Source organism: Ctenopharyngodon idella, chromosome 15 (genome assembly GCF_019924925.1).
Source record: "Ctenopharyngodon idella isolate HZGC_01 chromosome 15, HZGC01, whole genome shotgun sequence".
NCBI classification, from domain to species: domain Eukaryota; kingdom Metazoa; phylum Chordata; class Actinopteri; order Cypriniformes; family Xenocyprididae; genus Ctenopharyngodon; species Ctenopharyngodon idella.
Window position 1 is genome coordinate 23790256 of NC_067234.1, and position 17570 is coordinate 23807825.

The window sequence follows — 17570 nt, forward strand, 5'->3', positions numbered from 1 at the left end:
TGCCCAGGACACACTAACACCGTGTCTACGTCGGATGTGTCAGTTGTCACTTCTCGCCGCAACAGCTTGAGGCTGTCTACACTAAACGCAACAAAGCGACCATTGCAAATCCATTTGTTTTCCATGTTAGAAGTTGCGCGAGTGTTTGAAGTACGTCAAAAAATAGAACGTGGAATTGGTTTACTGTTGGGAATTTGTAGTGTCGCATCCCGCCACACCGCATACAGTGTAGACAGCATCACCGATTATAATGGGTTCTATTCGCTTTTGTCGCGTCGCTTGTGTAGACACAGTGTAAAACTACTCAGAACACCTTAGTAACACCCTAGAAATAACCAAGAGCTCCTTAGAAACTTCTTGGCAACACCTTAGCAATCACACCATACAACCTAGCAACCACTTAACAACATCCTAGCAATAATCTAGAACATGCTAAAACCAGAAATGCAAACAGTGACTAATAAAATAAGTACTTTTATTTGTAAAAACAGTAATTTCAGAAATAATTAAACTTTGTTGATTACTTGATAAAAACTACCCTATGCAATATCACTGTAAAATGTTTAATTTTTACAGAAAAAACAGTAAAAATGCTACAGTAAAAACCTGTTAATGGTTGACTGTAAGTCTTAACATATATGATGAAACATTGTAGATAGTTTAACATCACATTATATGTAATTTTACTGTAAAATACTGTCAAATCCATGGTTTTTGGAAGTAAAACTATGATTTACCAGATAAAAGAAAAACAGAAGTCCCTGTTTAACATCACATATGATTACAGTTTATATAGAGAGGTTCCTTCTCCTTTTTGTGAATAGTATTTATTGCATTATTTTAGTGTCTTGTGTGTTACCCTGATGGTGTTTTGTCCTTGTGTGTATGACCCTGTGTACCATGAGTATGGGCCATGTTTTTGGATAGGGTTTTTTCCCCCCAATGTAACAGCATAATGTTAATGTTTGAGATAAAATTCAAATTATTCTTATCCCCTTGTGCAGAACCTCCTCTCCCTCTGTAATGGTGTTTTAGAGAAAAGCTAGCATTGAGCTATTACTGTTCAAAAGCATGCCAGGGGAGTCCTCTGTCCTCTGCTGCATCTCGATTATCTAAGCTTGGCCATGAAGCTACACAGGGAGTCAAACCGATAAACCTGATGAGGCCGTTGACCGCAGGCAGCTCTATATCCTCACCTTTTTAATGCATTTGTACAGATAACAGTCAAGGTCTAATATTAAACACTATTTATGTCTTGTTCTTTTGCCAGGTATCTAAAGGTCCTTAGAAAGGATCTGTTTTCTATCTTCACAGAGGATAATGTATCTCTCCTGTGAATTATATGCCTCTATTCTGTACAGTAGTAGAGTAAAATACTCGAGATTTTATCTTAGCTTTCAGTGTACTTTCAGAAACACAAGAACGAGTACATAATGACAGTATTTTCATCTTTGGATGAGCTGTTCCTTCAAGACTTAAATTATATACTGTATGCTAATTTAGAAAGTTTTTATGGTTCATCTCAGGCCTGATGAAGAAAAATAAAACACAGGCTGCACATTGCTGTTTGTTTAGTCTAGGAACAGAGCTTTTAACAGCTTCTGTCAGATCTGAGACCCAAGTCCATGGTTGTGTTTACACTTTTTGAGGCTATATGACATTTCCTCACAACCTTATGTAGTTTCTGAATTGCTGTGTGTTTATTTATGGAGATATTGATGAGCTGACTAATGTAGAGCTCTCCATTGCATTTTTTGGACTCTGGATGCTTCATTTGGAGGGTGAAGCAAGGTCCCCATGTTTCACAGCTGCGTACGTCTAGACATTTTTTTTCTATTCCAAAAAATGTAAGCTGTTTTTCTTCAAACTCTGTGTGAAATTACAGATACATCTGGTCCTGTTGACTTAGTTTGTGGTGAAGTGCTGTTTTTCAGACATTAAATATGAAAGCAGTTGTTTATGTTGTTTGAAATATCACATATTGAGATATATACTTTAAGTGTCGTCCCAGGATGTTTACTGGAGGGATTAATGCTACTGTGCTTGGTTTAGTCTGTGTTTGAAAGTTTTTCACTCTGTGGGTTTTCTGCAGGCAAGCTTTGAAAAGAGAGAAGATAAAGACTTCTTTAAAGGGGAAGTACAAATTTCCTTGATGTAAAAAAAAAACATCCTAGGTTAAAGTTGGCATGAAATGAAAGTTCACCCTATGTATTTTCTAAATGGACCTTGTCATGTTTAATCAAAATGTCATAACTGGACTATCCAGTGAAAACGTCAGACTTCTCTCTAGTGATGTATGCAGGACCTCTCCAATCATCTAGCCCACTTAAACACTGCCGAGCAATATTGTCTTGACCAATGGCATTAGTTTGGGGCGGGACTATCCGTTTATTCAACCAATGGCAGATGGGATGAGTGTTCAGGAAACCTGTTCCACTTGGTACCACAAGAGGCACAGAAAGTACACATTTCAACACAAAAATATATATATTATATAATATATATTATATATAATATATATTATATTTTTTAGAAGAATAGTGAAGAAAAAGTATTTTTTTAATATATTTATAGTTTAAAATATGTGGAAATATAATATTTAATATATTTATTTTTTATATTTAAAAATTTATATTTTATTTGAATTTTATTTAATGGAAAATATGTGCAAATAGGCATGTGACAGTGCTGGGAGATCGCAATATCATGCTATAAAATCTCTTGGATGTTTGTTTTGGATACAGAGAACTGAAGCGATTGAAGTCTGTCTGGTTTAAGGTATTCAAACAATCCAGGCACATCACAGCAGTAAGAGTGGCACCCACTGTGACCCTGTCACACATTTAGAGACAGAAAAGGTCAGGAAAGAGGCTCCGACCTGGCAGGGGGTTTGAGAGGCTCTGAAAAAGGACTTGAGGAGCTGTATGTTTGTGTGTGTCATTCCAGACTGAGGGAAGACAGTGGAATGTAAGAGCTGGGATCAGAAGGCAAATCCTGTGTCTCCTGAGCTCTGATTGGTCGATGTGTGGTTGGAACACATAAAAATGAATGAGTGGAAATAAGAGAGCTGGAATGTTTCTCCAAATACCATCTCTTAGTTTTTGTTTGGGGTTCCAAAGTTGCTAATAACCATCTGTATTGTTCAGTACCATTTCGCTTTTGATACGTTTACATCACAGTTGAATGTGGCCCATTTTTTTTCTCTTCACATGTGACAAAAATCTTTTTCTTTTTTTTTTCTTTTTTTTAATGATCAGGCATTTTATAATTCCTAACAGTGCCACTTAGTAATTCAGCAGTAATTCAGAATATTTTCAATGTTTTTTTTTTTTTTTTCAGTGAAACTGAACTGAAAGTTTCATATTCATGTTCTTATGGGAGGCCCCTCATCTCAGACCCCCCTCAATTCAAACACTGTATGTTAGGCAGTAATTTTGTAATTATTATGATTTTTAAGTCAGTCTGTCTGGACATATTAGGGTTGATTTACTTCTAAAATAATTTTTTTAGAGTTTCACTTTACGAAGGATTACACAAAAAAGTGCAAAAGTATATTTAAATATAATTAGATTATACAATAAATTATATTCTTTATATAAAAAATGATTATTTATTTATTTATTATTAATTATTCATTAGATGTACATTAGTAATATAATGTGACACTGGCTTTTAACAATGACAAAGTTTTTAGACGGTTATTAGAAGTTATAGCTTTTATAATTTGATATAATAAGAAAATATGATATGTCGGCACCGATAGCCTCGTGGGCAGCGCGCTGACATATAGTGCCGTTGTGCTTTGGGCGACTTAGTAGAAAATCTACTTTGGCTTGTGGTGTGAACGTAAACTTTGCCGTTTTCTCCAAATGGACACACCTGATTGGGAGCTTTGCCTTCAAGACACACATTCACCAAAAACTCATAGCATAGCTTGGAGATTTGTAAACAGAGGGCTACAGTACGTCTATTCATTGCTGTCATCTGGAAAGTATGAAGTGCTTAACGGTTATCCTACATACCGGTACAGTGGAAACCATCTTTATTTTTCCATCTGGGTTTCAGCATGCAGCATTTGACTGAATAGTAATTTTCACATTACCAGTACTTCTCCATCTGAGAGAACATCTGACCAGCACCCACGCAAGCCATGTTGTTTAGTGAGCACTGACCCCTGAGTGGGTTTCGATGAATGCCGTTTAAACTTGTGACTGGGCCTCCCGCGTTTGCTTCAAAGCCTTGATAGATAAAACAAGCCATCCACTTCAGTGAACCTCTGTGATCATTGAATCATATCTTCATTAGCAGCCACCGGCAGAGAAATGAACAGTGACACAGATGTAGTGCGATTGCTTTATGTACCTACCGGCACACATTTTGAGAAAGCAGACCTGTGTGTGTGTGTGTGTGTGTGTGTGTGTGTGTGTGTGTGTTGGAGGCGGAGGGACTAGGGGCTTTATTTGTTCATCTGTCTCAGAGTGTGTGTGAGTTCTGGAGAGCTACTCAATGGGGAAACATCTGAGAGAACCACAGGACTCTAACTAGTGTGCGACTTTTAACACGTCACAATGAGGGTAAGTGAGTGGTTGTCATTGCATTCTTTTATCAAGGTTAGTTTTATTTTGCATATAAACTGTATACAAGTCCAAATGTACCATAAAACTAGTGTTTGATTACTATTATTAAACTGGCATGTTCAGAGTGTGTTGCTCATATATGTATTTAGTCTGTTATTATTCAGTCAAATGTGTTGTATCGTGACAAGGGCTTAATCCTATTCCTTCATGTATGTATTAGTGCTCTTTTACAGCACAATTAAACCGCATATTGCTTTAGAAGTGTTCAGGTAGCCCCAGTTTTGATTGGAAACACTCATCAAGCCTGGCTATAAACTCCAGGACCAGAGGCTCAGCAGGCCTGTATGGAAACAGATCAAATGATTACATTCCCTCCTACGGTTCCCTCAGCCTCCGTGTGTTTCAGAGCACTTTTAAAACTTAGGGTGTGCCACCATGATCTTAAACTATTTCCTCCCCCTTGGGGGATCTGTTAATGACAACTACAGAGGACCCTTTAAACTCATAAATGAGGGTCTGCTGTAGTCCTGGTCTAAAATGGGACTAAATGTCTCTTTTAGAAGTGAGAACCTCTGTGTTCAAGTTCTTGACAGTTTTAGACTGAAAAATCTCTAAAATGGGTGATGTTGCTCTTGGCTTTAGTGGAGTGGCGTGAAGTGGAGATAATTAGCTGTTATAGTATACAGCAATTATTGGAGCAAATTGTAGTTGACGAGAAGTTTTCTGTGATATCACCTCTTCAGTATTTAAAGGGTCTCTGGGATGTTACAGAGCCTGGAAGCCTGAGGAATGAAAGCACGGGGGCTTTTCTTAATACAGACGTGTAATTTTCTGGATGAGACGGCCCTGTCAGATGAAGACATGTTGATGCGATTCTGATAAGTGATTGAAAGTTCTCTTGTGTGAGGAGCTGTGGATTTTTTAAGCAGTTTGTCACAATTGATCAGTTTCAATGGTCTCACAATTCTGACTTTTTTTTTTCCCCGCAATTGCGATAAACTCGCAATTCTGACTTTTTTCTCAGAATTGCATGATATAAACTCGAAATTCTGACTTATTTTCTCAGAATTGCAAGTTTATATCTCTCAATTCTGACTTTATAACACACAATTGCGAGTTTATGTCTCACAATTCTGAGAAAAGTCAGAATTGTAAGATATAAACTTGCAATTCTGAAAAAATAAAGTCAGAATGGCGAGATAAAAAGTCGCAATTATCTTTTTATTCTATTCCCTGGTGGAAGCAAGCTTCCATAGAAAAGAGCCATGGGAACAGATTCTCTTCAGCCATGTTCTTCCTTTCAGTTTGATCTTGGAGATTTAGTAGGCTGATGATTACAGGTTGGGCTAATTAAGGGTTTGGAGAATACTCATCACAGTGCTCCACAAATCACACTGAGCTCATCGAGTCTCTAGTGCACATCAAAGAGAGTACGCACAACCTGCTGGGATACCAGCCTGGCTCTTTTTGTTTATCTTCCTTTTCTGGTGTGGATTTAAACATGTGCAATTATTTTACCTCCTAAAGCAGGGTTTCCCAGCCGAAAGTTTGTGATGGAGCGGCTCTTAAACGATTGTGATTTCATTAAAATTAAATATGTATTTATGTACACTGTGCTCACTAAGGCTGCATTTATTTGATCAAAAATACAGTAAAAACCAAGAATATTGTGAAATAGTACTGGAAATTAAAATAACAATTTTCTGTTTTATTATAATAAAAATGTAATTTATTCCTATTTATTTTTGTGGAAAACATTATAGTTTTTTCAGGATTTTATGATTAATATACAGTCATTTTTTTTGGAAATAGATTTATTTAAAAAAAAAAAAAAGTCTTTTGTAACATTATAAAGGTCATTACTGTCACTTTTGATCAATTGAATGCATCCTTGCTTAATACAAATATGAATTTATTTCAGAAAAAAAACTTACCCTAACAAAAACATCTCCTACAACTCTTACATGATCTTGAACAAATTGCAAACAAATGAAGATGTACAATTCACAATATTTATATGCAGATTAGCATTGTAAAAAAATTAATTCAATAACTTAGGTCATGGAACAAAGGTTTGTAACCCCTGTCCTAGAGATATAGACAGTTTATAGGCAGCCAAATATTCACATATTGATTGTCAGCCAATCATTGAATGATCTGAAATGTATGCAAATTAATAATATTAATATTAATCATATTAATTAATAATAAAATATATGCACAGTAATAATGTGCATCTTAACTCATGTTTTTTTGGTTAATATGTGTAAATAACATGTTGAAAAGCTGTGAAATTGAACAAGAAACGGCAATTGCAATAATAAATTGCATTTATAGGACCTAAACAACATTTTTACAGGCATTGTAACCACACAAAATATTACAGCCAACCTGGCAAACATTTGTAGATATAAACATATCCTGAAAACATAAAAAGCTTGGTAACACTTTAGTTTAGGGTCCAATTATCACTATTAACTAGTTGCTTATTAGCATGCATATTACTAGGATATTGGCTGTTTATTAGTAATTGTAAAGCACATATTAATGCCTTATTCTGCATGACCATATTCTATATCCTTTAATCCTACCCCATACCTAAACTTAACAACTACCTAACTATTAAGCAGCAATTAGGAGTTTATTAAAGTGTATTCTTTCTATTTGTGTACCATACAGCCTACTCAGTCTAGGCCAAATGGTATGTAATGGCCAAAGGTCACGCTGAGAATGTGTCTTTGAGGTGGGCCTGACTGGCTTAAGAGGGCAGCTGTTACCACATTCAGACCCCCCAGGCTGACACGACATGAGTTCTGTGTAGTTGTATAGTTGTTTCCGTGTCTGCTGTAAGTGAGGGCCTGTTCTGACAAGCGCTATGCGTTGAGTGTTTGTGTGTGCTGAAAACAGGGCCGCGTCCTCTCGCTTGAGGACAGGGTCTGATAAGCGTCGCTCCAGACAGTGGCGCTTCTGTTTATTTCCTCTTCTCTCTCTTCAGATTGGCATCAGTTGGATGCTGAGTGCCAGAAGCTGGCTCAGAGGAAATTAGATAACGTGAGGGCAATTTTTTGCCACCCCTGACTCATCTGATGTTGCTCTCTCTGTTGTGTTTTAGGAACGGCAGCGGCTGGAGACAATCTTGAACCTATGTGCCGAGTATAACAAGGGTGATGGGCCGGCGGGAGATCTGGGCAGGATGGGCGTCTCTGGGCTTGGCTCGAGGGAGGGGCTTAACAGACGTCCTTCCATGGACAGTGTGAGCAGCGCTTCCCTGAGGGTGGCACAGAGACAACGTGAGAGCCAAGAGGAGAACCTGAAGGAAGACAGCAGTAGCACTGAGAGTGCGCAGCAGGACGGACGGACCCTACCAGCGCTTCTAAATGGACAAAATGGACAGGTCAGACTCTTTTTTTCCTTATTTTTATCAAAACAGTTGCCGTATTATTGTGTAATTTTGTGTTTTCACCATTAGCAAAGTTTGTATAATTTGTATAGTTTGTAAAATTTTTGTATTATTACCAGGGCTTGACATTAACACCCGCCAACCCGCCAAATGCGGGTAGATTTCATCTGTGGCGGGTAAGACAGCCACTCCCACTAGCCACTTTGGCGGGTTGAATATAATTTCAGCCTACAGTCAAATGAAAGGTAGCCAAGCTCGTCGTATCATAAAATTACAATTCAAACACAATTCTTTATCGATTAACTTGCTGTTAGTGAAGGCGGGATAGGCGGAATCGCGTTGAATGACACTGAATGACACACAACAGAAGCGCTCTCACGTGTGTGATCAATTCTCCTTGCACCTGTATAGTCAAATACAAGCACACACAGATGTCAAAAGGCTATCGCGTGAATACAGCCAGTTATGGCTTAAGTGGACGTAAGCAGGTGGTTAAAAACTGGATATGTGTCAATATATTACGTCCATGCATTCAGCAGCCCAATTAAATACCTGTCTGTCATTAATGTTAATCAAAAAACAAAAGATGTTAAATAAATGTATACATGTTAAATAAACCTAGCCTACTGTATCTGAAAAAGATTTTTTTAAATTTACTATTTGTAATTTGCTTCTTTGTTCTTTTTATATAGCCTAACAAAAATAACATATATATTTCTCATATTATGCTTATATTGCCCACCCCTTGCCCACCTGTACATACCAGCTGATATACAATGTAGTCTTGATTTGCAAAATTGACTGGCAAAATTTGTGGCCAGTGAAAATGCTGGAAAACTTTGGAAAACCACTAGCCACAGTGGCTGGTGAGCAAAAACGTTAATGTCAAGCCCCGATTATTACACTACTATTTAAAAGTTTGCTGTCAGTAATTTTTTTCTTTTTTTTTGAGGAAATTCATTCTTACAGTAAAGTTGCTGTAAAGACTTTTAGATTGTTACAAAAGAGTTCTATTTCAAATAAATCCTGAAAAATATGTATCATGATTTCCCCCCAAAAAAGTATTAAGCAGCACAACTGTTTTCAACATTGATAATAATTTAAATATTTCTGGAGACTGGAGTATTGCATGCTGGAAATTCAGCTTAGACATCACAGGAATAAATTAAATTTAAAATATATTAAAATTGAAAACAGTAATTTTAAAGGGGACCTATTATGCCCCTTTTTACAAAATGTAAAATAAGTCTCTGGTGTCCCCAGAGTATGTATGTGAAGTTTTAGCTCAAAATACCCCACAGATAATTTATTATAGCATGAGCTTAAAATTGCCACTTTTTTTGAGCAAAAATGCACCATTTTTGAGTGTGACCCTTTAAATGCAATTGAGCTGTTGCTCCCAGCCCCCTTTCCAGAAGAGTGCGAAGTTTCAATAACTCATGGCAACAACAAAACAGAACAATCTCACGCACCAAAAATGTCAGAAAGAGTGTTCATGTGCAATTTTTAAAAGTGAATTTTGCCTAGTAGGTCCCCTTTAAATTGTAATAATATTTCTGAATATTTCACTGTAGTTTTGATCAAATAAACACAACCTTGATGAGCTTGAAGAGATTTCTTTCAAAAACATTACAAATTCTTAGTGATTGATAGTGTACATAAACAGTAAATCAAAAACCAAGTGTGATGTGTGTTCAGGCAGAAGAGTCTCTGGGATCAGGCAGCATTGGCCGTCTGGAACTGGGATACCTGGAGGAGGAGCGGGTCCGAGTGCTGGCAAAGGTAGATGAGCTCAAAGCTCGAATCACAGAACTGGAGCAGCAACTTCAGGAGTCCAAACAAGAGGTGAGCCGCTCTCTTAAAAAATTTCTGTAGCTAGTTAAATACACTGCAGAATATACAGGAAGTCATTTCCTAATTATAGTGGATAAAAGCAGCAGGAAGTGATGCGTAGTGGAACAGAGAATGTCAGATGGAGCTCTGGGGTGTGTTTATGTGGCCTGTGTGAGAATTGCTGTATCTGACGTGTTGATCTGGACAGGCGGAGATGGAGAGAGCTCTGCTACAGGGAGAGAGACAGGCCGAGCTGGAGCAAATCGAGGCCGAGACTGAGATTATCAGCCAGCTGCAGCGCAAACTCGGCGAACTGGAGAACACCATCCAGAGAGAGAAAGACAAGGTAGGACACTTGTAATCGTAATGTATCATAATGTAATCGCCCCATATTAAGACCCACATTCCATAATAGGACATTTACCTTGCTGAAAAATCCAGCATAAACCAGCATGAATTCCATGTTGTTCCAGGCTGGTATAGACCTTATTCATAGCATCGCCATCTTTAATTTTTAACGGGAATGAAAGCGAGGCTGTGAGGGATAGACATCCATCTCTTCAGTGGGTTGTGCTGTTTTTTGATTGTTCTGCTAACAAAACTGCAAAAATATCTTTCCAAGAAATTTCAGTTGACAAAAACACCAGACAATATGAGCTGTGGAAAATTATAAGTGATCTAGGAGCTTTATGTAGCTTTTCACCACGGATGCCATTGAAAACACGGCAAGTCCATCTATCACAGCCTCGCTTTCATACCTGTCATGGCGCTGCTCTAAATAAGGTCTATAGTGCGGGTCTAGCTGGTGGGCCAGTGCTCCATCAGCACTCCCGCTTTCTATGCTGGTGAACAGCATACTATGCTGGTCCCAGCATGCAAAACATAAACCTTAAGCTGGTGACCAGCAATGCTGTATTTTTCAGCAGGATATACATTCATTTTTCATTTAGATGTAAAAATGTTTACATAAAGGTACGGTCATATTTATCGTTGTTCTGCAAATTTTCCAGTAATGTCAATCGGAGTCTACACCAATATGAATTTCGTGTGATGCCGAAAGATTCTGCCATGCAGATTTTGCAACTGGTGTAGTTTATCACATGAATTCACTGTGTTGACCAACAGAGAGCTGCTTGGATTAAAAGTGATTTATTTAAACTATCTACACTATTGACAATAGACAATTGACATTTTTCGCCCACAAAATTTGTGACCGCACCTTAATTGTGAAGTGAAGAGTTTCAAATCCCCATCTGGACTGTTTTTTTGTTTTATACTGTTGAGCCTCTCTGGACTGAACAGCCTTTTCTGGTCTCTGACATTCCTTAAAGGCATACCATTCTGCCGGATGGCCACTCAAGGCCCATTCTGGTCTCGATTGCCATCCCAAGGTAAAAAAAAAAAACCCAAAGAGCGACATTGTTCATCCAAACTAGCCAAACCTCTTCCCATTACATCTGGTCATTCTACATTCTACAATAGAGGATCTGAAGATGATAGTCACATTTAAATGCAGTTCACTGGTTTAGTTTGGGCAGAAAACCAAGGTTCTGTTTGGTAATCAAGCATTCATTCACAAGAGGTGTTGTCTTTTTCCTCTACTTTTGTGGTGGTTCTCATCAGGTCCTCTACAAAGCTTGGCAACACTAACAAGCCTTCATTAACCTCTAATCTCCTCACTGCTTTTTTTCTGCTCTCACAGTCTCTCCGTTTCTACCGCTCGCCCACTCGAGTTCAAAACTGTTTAGCTTAGCGCAAACTCAGGCTTTGGGATTAGCGCGCTGGCTTTGAGGGACAATAGCTCCAGTGGTGCGAGACTCGGTGACTGACAATGTGTGTCTTTTTGAAAGCCTTTTCGTGCATGCTGTTTTGGAATTCCAGCCTTTATTTCCTATCCATCTTGTTCTGGGTTTCTCTGGGTATTTTAGTATCATTTTTCGATTCTGCCAAGTATTAGGCTCTCAGAGAAATGCTTAAAGGGATAGTTCACCCAACAATTAAAACTCTGTCATTATGACTTTCGTATGACTTTCTTTTTGTGGAATGCAAAAGGGGACATTTTGAACACAGTTCTCTTCGTTCTTTTTCATGCAATTGCAGTGAATGGGGACTGAATCTCAAGCTTAAAAAAAGGATACATTACATACCATAAAAGTTAGGGCTGGGACAATAAATCAATGAATCACTCAATTCTGAGTTTTTCCGAATGCATTGCGATTCTCCCTTAAATTGATTCCGAGCTCATGGCTAGTTTTTAACCACACGCTCAAATGCTGAAAAACTCTCATGCGTTCGGCTGAGTCTGAGAATGTATTTGCACCTCAGAATGCTTTTATGATGCGAGATTAATGTAAACGTCCTACTGCAAACACCCTTGTAATTCGCTTCAACTTTTCGAACTTTATGAATGATTATTTTATAGAAGGTTCAAGTGGTGTGTGTAAGGAACTGGAAGCAAGCAAAGTACGGCTGTTTCTAAAGCATGCAGTGCCATCTGCTGTTAAAAACTAAGCTCAGAATCGATTCGAGAAAGAATCGCGATGCATTCGGAAAATCTCAGAATCGATCCAGAATCATTTCTCGATTCACGATACATCATTTTATTGTCCCAGCCCTAATAAAAGTATCATAAAAGTGGTCCATACATACATGCGCTATATCCCAAATAATATGATTAAAAATATAAGTTCTAATTTATTGCGTTGTAACTCAATCAGCCCAATTTTTGAATGAATCATTCTAAACAGTTTTTTTTTTTTTTTTTTTTTTAACCAAGTTTTAACCTGTTGAAAAATTCTCCTTTTATGTTCCACAGAGGGGAAAAAAGCTCAAAGTGGTTTGAAATGACATGAGGGCAAGCAAAAAATTTTTTGTTATTGGGTGAACTATGAAATATTAATGTTATGAAAAGATAAAGAGTTTGTCCATTGTCCATTCAGGCCTTTATTGATCAATTTGTTTGCTTTGATCCCATTTCCCCCCATGGGGATGGCTGGCACCACGCTCATGTTACCAGTCACTGACCGGCTGTAATTTGTACTAGATTGATCTTGACCACAAACAATCTGTGCAGTGCTCGTGCAAACATGGATAATTCCCCTATAAACCTGGGAAATGGCTTTTTTACGTTCTTTAAACAGAATGTAGTTCTGTCTGTGCTTTGATATATTGATTTTCTGATGTGCTATGAATGTGCTTATATTAGTCTGGAAGAGAACACAATGCATGAATTCAATGTGCATTAGAGTATCTCAACATATGTAGACATAGAAATATCTGAGGACTAACTTTTAAAAATATATATACAGTATGTATATCTGAATTATATAAGAAACTTGTTTCCGCCAGTGAATTAAAAAATAAAAGGTATAATTTTTATCTCACAATTCTGACTTTTTTTCTCAGAATTGTGATAAAGTTGCAGTTGCGTGTTATAAAGTCAGAATTGTGAGTTATAAAGTAAGAATTGCGTGATATAAAGTTGTAATTGCGTGTTATAAAGTCGCAATTCTGACTTTTTTTCTCAGAATTGCGATATAAAGCCGCAATTGCGAGTTATAAAGTCAGAATTTTGAGAGAGAAACTCGAAATTCTGAGCAAAAAAGTATTTTTTCCTCAGAATTGGACTTTATAACTCGCCATTGTGAGTTTGTATCTCACAATTCTGAGAAAAGAAGTCAGAATTGTGAGATTTAAACGAGCAATTGTGAGAAAAAAGTCAGAATTGTGAGATTAAAAAGTCGCATTTACCTTTTTTATTTTTTATTTAGTGGCGGAAACAAGCTTCCATAGAATCATCAAGTATGATACTATTGCAACTATTTCTTATTATGATAAAAGAAAGAAAAAAGGCCAGCTTCAAACTAGCCAGCGATGTCAAACAATTGAATTCCTGCCCTCTGATATGGCATAATCTCATCTAAACAGCACATACCAGCAGAAATTCCTTACATCTTTGATACATTTGATACAAGTCTTTGATCAAGAAATGCCTGAGAACAGAAGTCTGTTTGGCCCTGTTGACGGCCTACAGTCCAGTGCCACGTAGTTCATAGTGTTTTATAAGGCTTAGTGTTCATCCTTTCCAGCTCCACCCACTCTGTTGTGACCTCTAACCTCGGACGCTTCTGCATGGCGTGGATTTGAGCTGTGTTCTCTTTCTCTCCCCTTCCCGGATGGTGTGTTTTCTTTCTAGGAGAGGGCTAATGTTGACGTGGAGCGGGAAGCCCTGGAGAGGCTTCAGGATGGGTTCAATGAGTTGACGAGCCAGCTCCATAACTGCCCTGAGTCTCTGAGGGAGCAGTTACAGGAACAACTCAAGAGGGTCAGTGACCATCAGGAACAACAGCACTTTACCAACTGCTTCCGATCCACAGCCCTGCCTTCATAAACCCCACCTTCCAGATACACATTTCCAACAAAGTTCTTTTGGCCAGTCTATGCACCAAATCCACCATGATGATCTCAGTAGAAATATTATTCCATGTTTACTATTATTAGGAATTATTGGTACTGGGAACACCATGTTTTAATTCTTGTCTGCCTTAGATTAATGCACATAAGAAAGTGATAAACTGTTGGTCAGTGGTGAAATGTTGCATGCTTTTGACATATTTTTGGGTGTATTATTGAGGTTTCTTTTATGCTACTGTCTGGTGCCACAGTATTAATACCATTTAACTTTGTACTAATCTATTAATTCAGAAACTAACACGGTGCTAGTCTTGTTTTGACACCTCTCACTTATCTCAAATGATTTTTCCCCCCAATCCAGTTAAGCGCAAAATCTGCCCCACAGACATTTTTATTAGTCAACACAATCATGCAGTTCAGAGTTCAGAGTTCAGAAAAATTAATGATGGATCAGATCATGACAAACATGCTATTTATCTGGATGTGCTCCTGCTACCAATTCTATACTAAGGTTAGGGCAAAGGATTAGGATAGGTTTAATATTTGTTTCAGTGTGATGTAGGCAATCCGTGTTTTCGGCAGGGTTCCCCTGGTAAAATTCACATTTTAGGGGCTAAATATCATGTTATTTGGGGTCGCTTCAACCCGTGGGCATGAAAAACAACCCGCGGCAGTAGCCCAATTCCGCGGGAAAACCGCGGACTTGGCAACACTGATCTTGATTTGATTTGTGTAAAAAGACACTAAAATTCAAAGCAGGACATTTTTGTTTAAAATATGAAGAAATATAGCTATTTTTTTTTCTATTTGATTTGCATGGTTAAAGAAATCTCTTCCGACAGTGCTTGGGCAGTGTTTTTGATGACTAGCCCTTTTTTGCAAACAGAAATATCCCAAGGGTTGCACAGCAGAGAAGAGATGTCATGTGCACGCTGAACCTTAAAGCTTCACAATGTCAGAAAAGCTTTGATGAATTGACAGCAAGGGTTTTCCAGTGTCCTTGAGATTTGTAAATTGAAATGACAAGACTTCTCTGCATTATAAACAGATTTTGCTGCCTTTCATGAGATTCATTTATCATCTAAAGGGCGAAGTCCCAGAGATATTCCTCATTTTTCAGTGCTTAAATTATATTTGATGTACTTGGGTTTCAGTTGTAATATATGATATGATAGATCTTGAAAGGTTCTGGAAAGAGTGTATTATTTCCACATAGATCTGTGTGTAGCACCAAGATTTTTAGCTGAACCCCTGGGAATCCCTGAAGTTGCTGCAGGATGTCTTTGAAATATCCCTGTATTTCAAAATGTTTTTTATAAATATGGTTAATGTGTAAGCTATTTTAATTTCTGGTCAATTGGTTTGTTCATGTTACATTTTTACACCTGTTATTAAGTTACCAATAATTTAAAATAAAATATTTATTTATTTATTTATTTAAAAAAAAATAACAGTAAAGAATTAATAATAATAATATTAAATTAATTAATATTTTTTGCTAAAATATTTCTAAAATTATTTAATATTGTTCTTTATATATATATATATATATATATATATATATATTGATTTACATCCCTTAGTGTAACATAATGTTCCTATCAGTTCCTCCCTGTGGCTTCTTTAGCTGACTCAGCTTGGCTGCTGAGGAACTTGCTCATTGCTGCTGTTTATGGGATGCTTTGATTGGTCATTGACCCCTTGCTTGGCTGCATGTGTGTGTAGGAAGCTGAGACTCTTGAGGCTGCGACAAAGCAGTTTGAGGACCTGGAGTTCCAGCAGTTAGAGAAGGAGAGCAGTCTAGAGGAGGAGCGTGAGACCATCAGCCAGCAGCTGCTGCAGGACAGAGCTCAGTACCACAGCAGCGTTGCCAAAAGAAAGGTAAATAGCATACACACATATTACAGTGCATGGAACAACCAAGAGCATCTCAAACTCTTGTCTAAATTGTTGTTTTCAGGACAAGGTTGCAGCATTGGAAAGCCAGGCTAGTCAGCTGGGAATGCAGGCTGCTCAGGAGTATGAGAGGCTGGCCAAGGACAGAAGCATCACCTTGCAGCTGCTACAGAAGGTACAGGAAATGACTTCCAATATTCACTTTTAATGTTCTTTCCCATTTAAAGAACACTTTAGGGTGAGGAATTGCACCAAATTTCTCCAAAAGCTCTTCCAATGTTCTTCTCAATGCTTATGTTGTCACTTGGTCAAAAAGCCCAAAAGTTTATCATTACAGGGATAGTTCACCCTAAAATGAAAATTAAGTCATCATTTACTCACCCTGGTGTTGTTCTAATGCCGGGTGCCCTTCTTTCTTTTATGGACCACAAAAGGAGAATTTTAAAAAAAAAATGTCCCGCTTGCGCTCGTCCATATTATGGCAGTGAATAGAGATCAGGATCAAGCTTTTTAAAAAAGAGGCAAAAGTATCACACGACGATCCCATTCGACACTGTTTTGGATATTGATATTGCTATTTACCTGTTTCAAAGAAATATTAATTTGCCTGCTTTTAAGATAATGCCATATATGCCTAAACATAGAAATGCTTGAATGCTATGTGAGTGGAAAGTACCTAAAAACTTAGTTGCATAGATGTACGGTATAAACAATTGTATTTGACTGACTTTGTTTATGATGGTGTGAAAAACAGAAACAAGTGTAAAATATGTGTGGGAAAATTAAGTTCAATGAACTCAATGTTTGTAACCAACAACAAAGGTCAGCGACAGGGTGCATGGGGGTGAAGAGAAAGTGTTAGAACCACAAGCGGAGGTTAAAGTAAGGAAGGCTACAGTAAAGAAGGGGAAAAGCGCTAGAAGAAGACAACAGAGTAGGCAATAGCGGAAGGACACCAAGATGATTCAACAGGATCTACGAAGGCTGATGCTACAGAAAGATTGGATCAAACAGGACATAGAGGAGTTGGTGGGGGAAATTAACTTGGAATTCCCCAAAAAGAAATATAAAAAGACTGAGAAGTGAAGCACACCTCAGATGCTGCCTGCATTAAGTGTGAAGGACATCTGATACCCTATCGAGCACCTCCAATATTGCTGATTAGAGTTTGACTTTAGAGCTTTTAGTTTAGCTGTTTTATTTTATTTTGCATTAACTGCTTTGTATTGTAACTAATAAAATAAGTTATTTTATTGTTACGATTGCCTTCCGTGAGACTTTACTTATAACTACAAACTAAGCCTCGAAAAAGAACAACCACAAGGGTCTTCTACGTCATTCCTATAGAAATTCAACCTGCAGGCGGGTGAGTACTTTATGGTTTAGGCTAGATTTGACTAACCTTACCCTACCTGAATAATCCTAGTAGGTCTGGACGATTATGGCCTAAA

The 17570-nt window shown here is 37.7% G+C and overlaps 1 protein-coding gene across 25 annotated transcripts in view; it reads left to right on the forward strand.

Annotated features, from left to right (window-relative positions):
- The window catches only part of phldb1b (pleckstrin homology-like domain, family B, member 1b), an 86213-nt gene that overhangs the window by 43356 nt on the left and 25287 nt on the right, over positions 1–17570 (forward strand). For 19 of the 25 annotated variants that reach the window (XM_051864003.1, XM_051864008.1, XM_051864000.1 and 16 more), the window contains 7 exons: positions 7690–7971; positions 9676–9822; positions 10019–10156; positions 11142–11201; positions 14006–14134; positions 15949–16104; positions 16184–16294. In XM_051864003.1, the coding sequence (XP_051719963.1) occupies positions 7690–7971; positions 9676–9822; positions 10019–10156; positions 11142–11201; positions 14006–14134; positions 15949–16104; positions 16184–16294 (1023 nt within the window). The remainder of the gene's footprint in view (positions 1–7689; positions 7972–9675; positions 9823–10018; positions 10157–11141; positions 11202–14005; positions 14135–15948; positions 16105–16183; positions 16295–17570) is intronic. The other 6 variants (XM_051864005.1, XM_051864013.1, XM_051864006.1 and 3 more) reach the window with 2 other exon arrangements.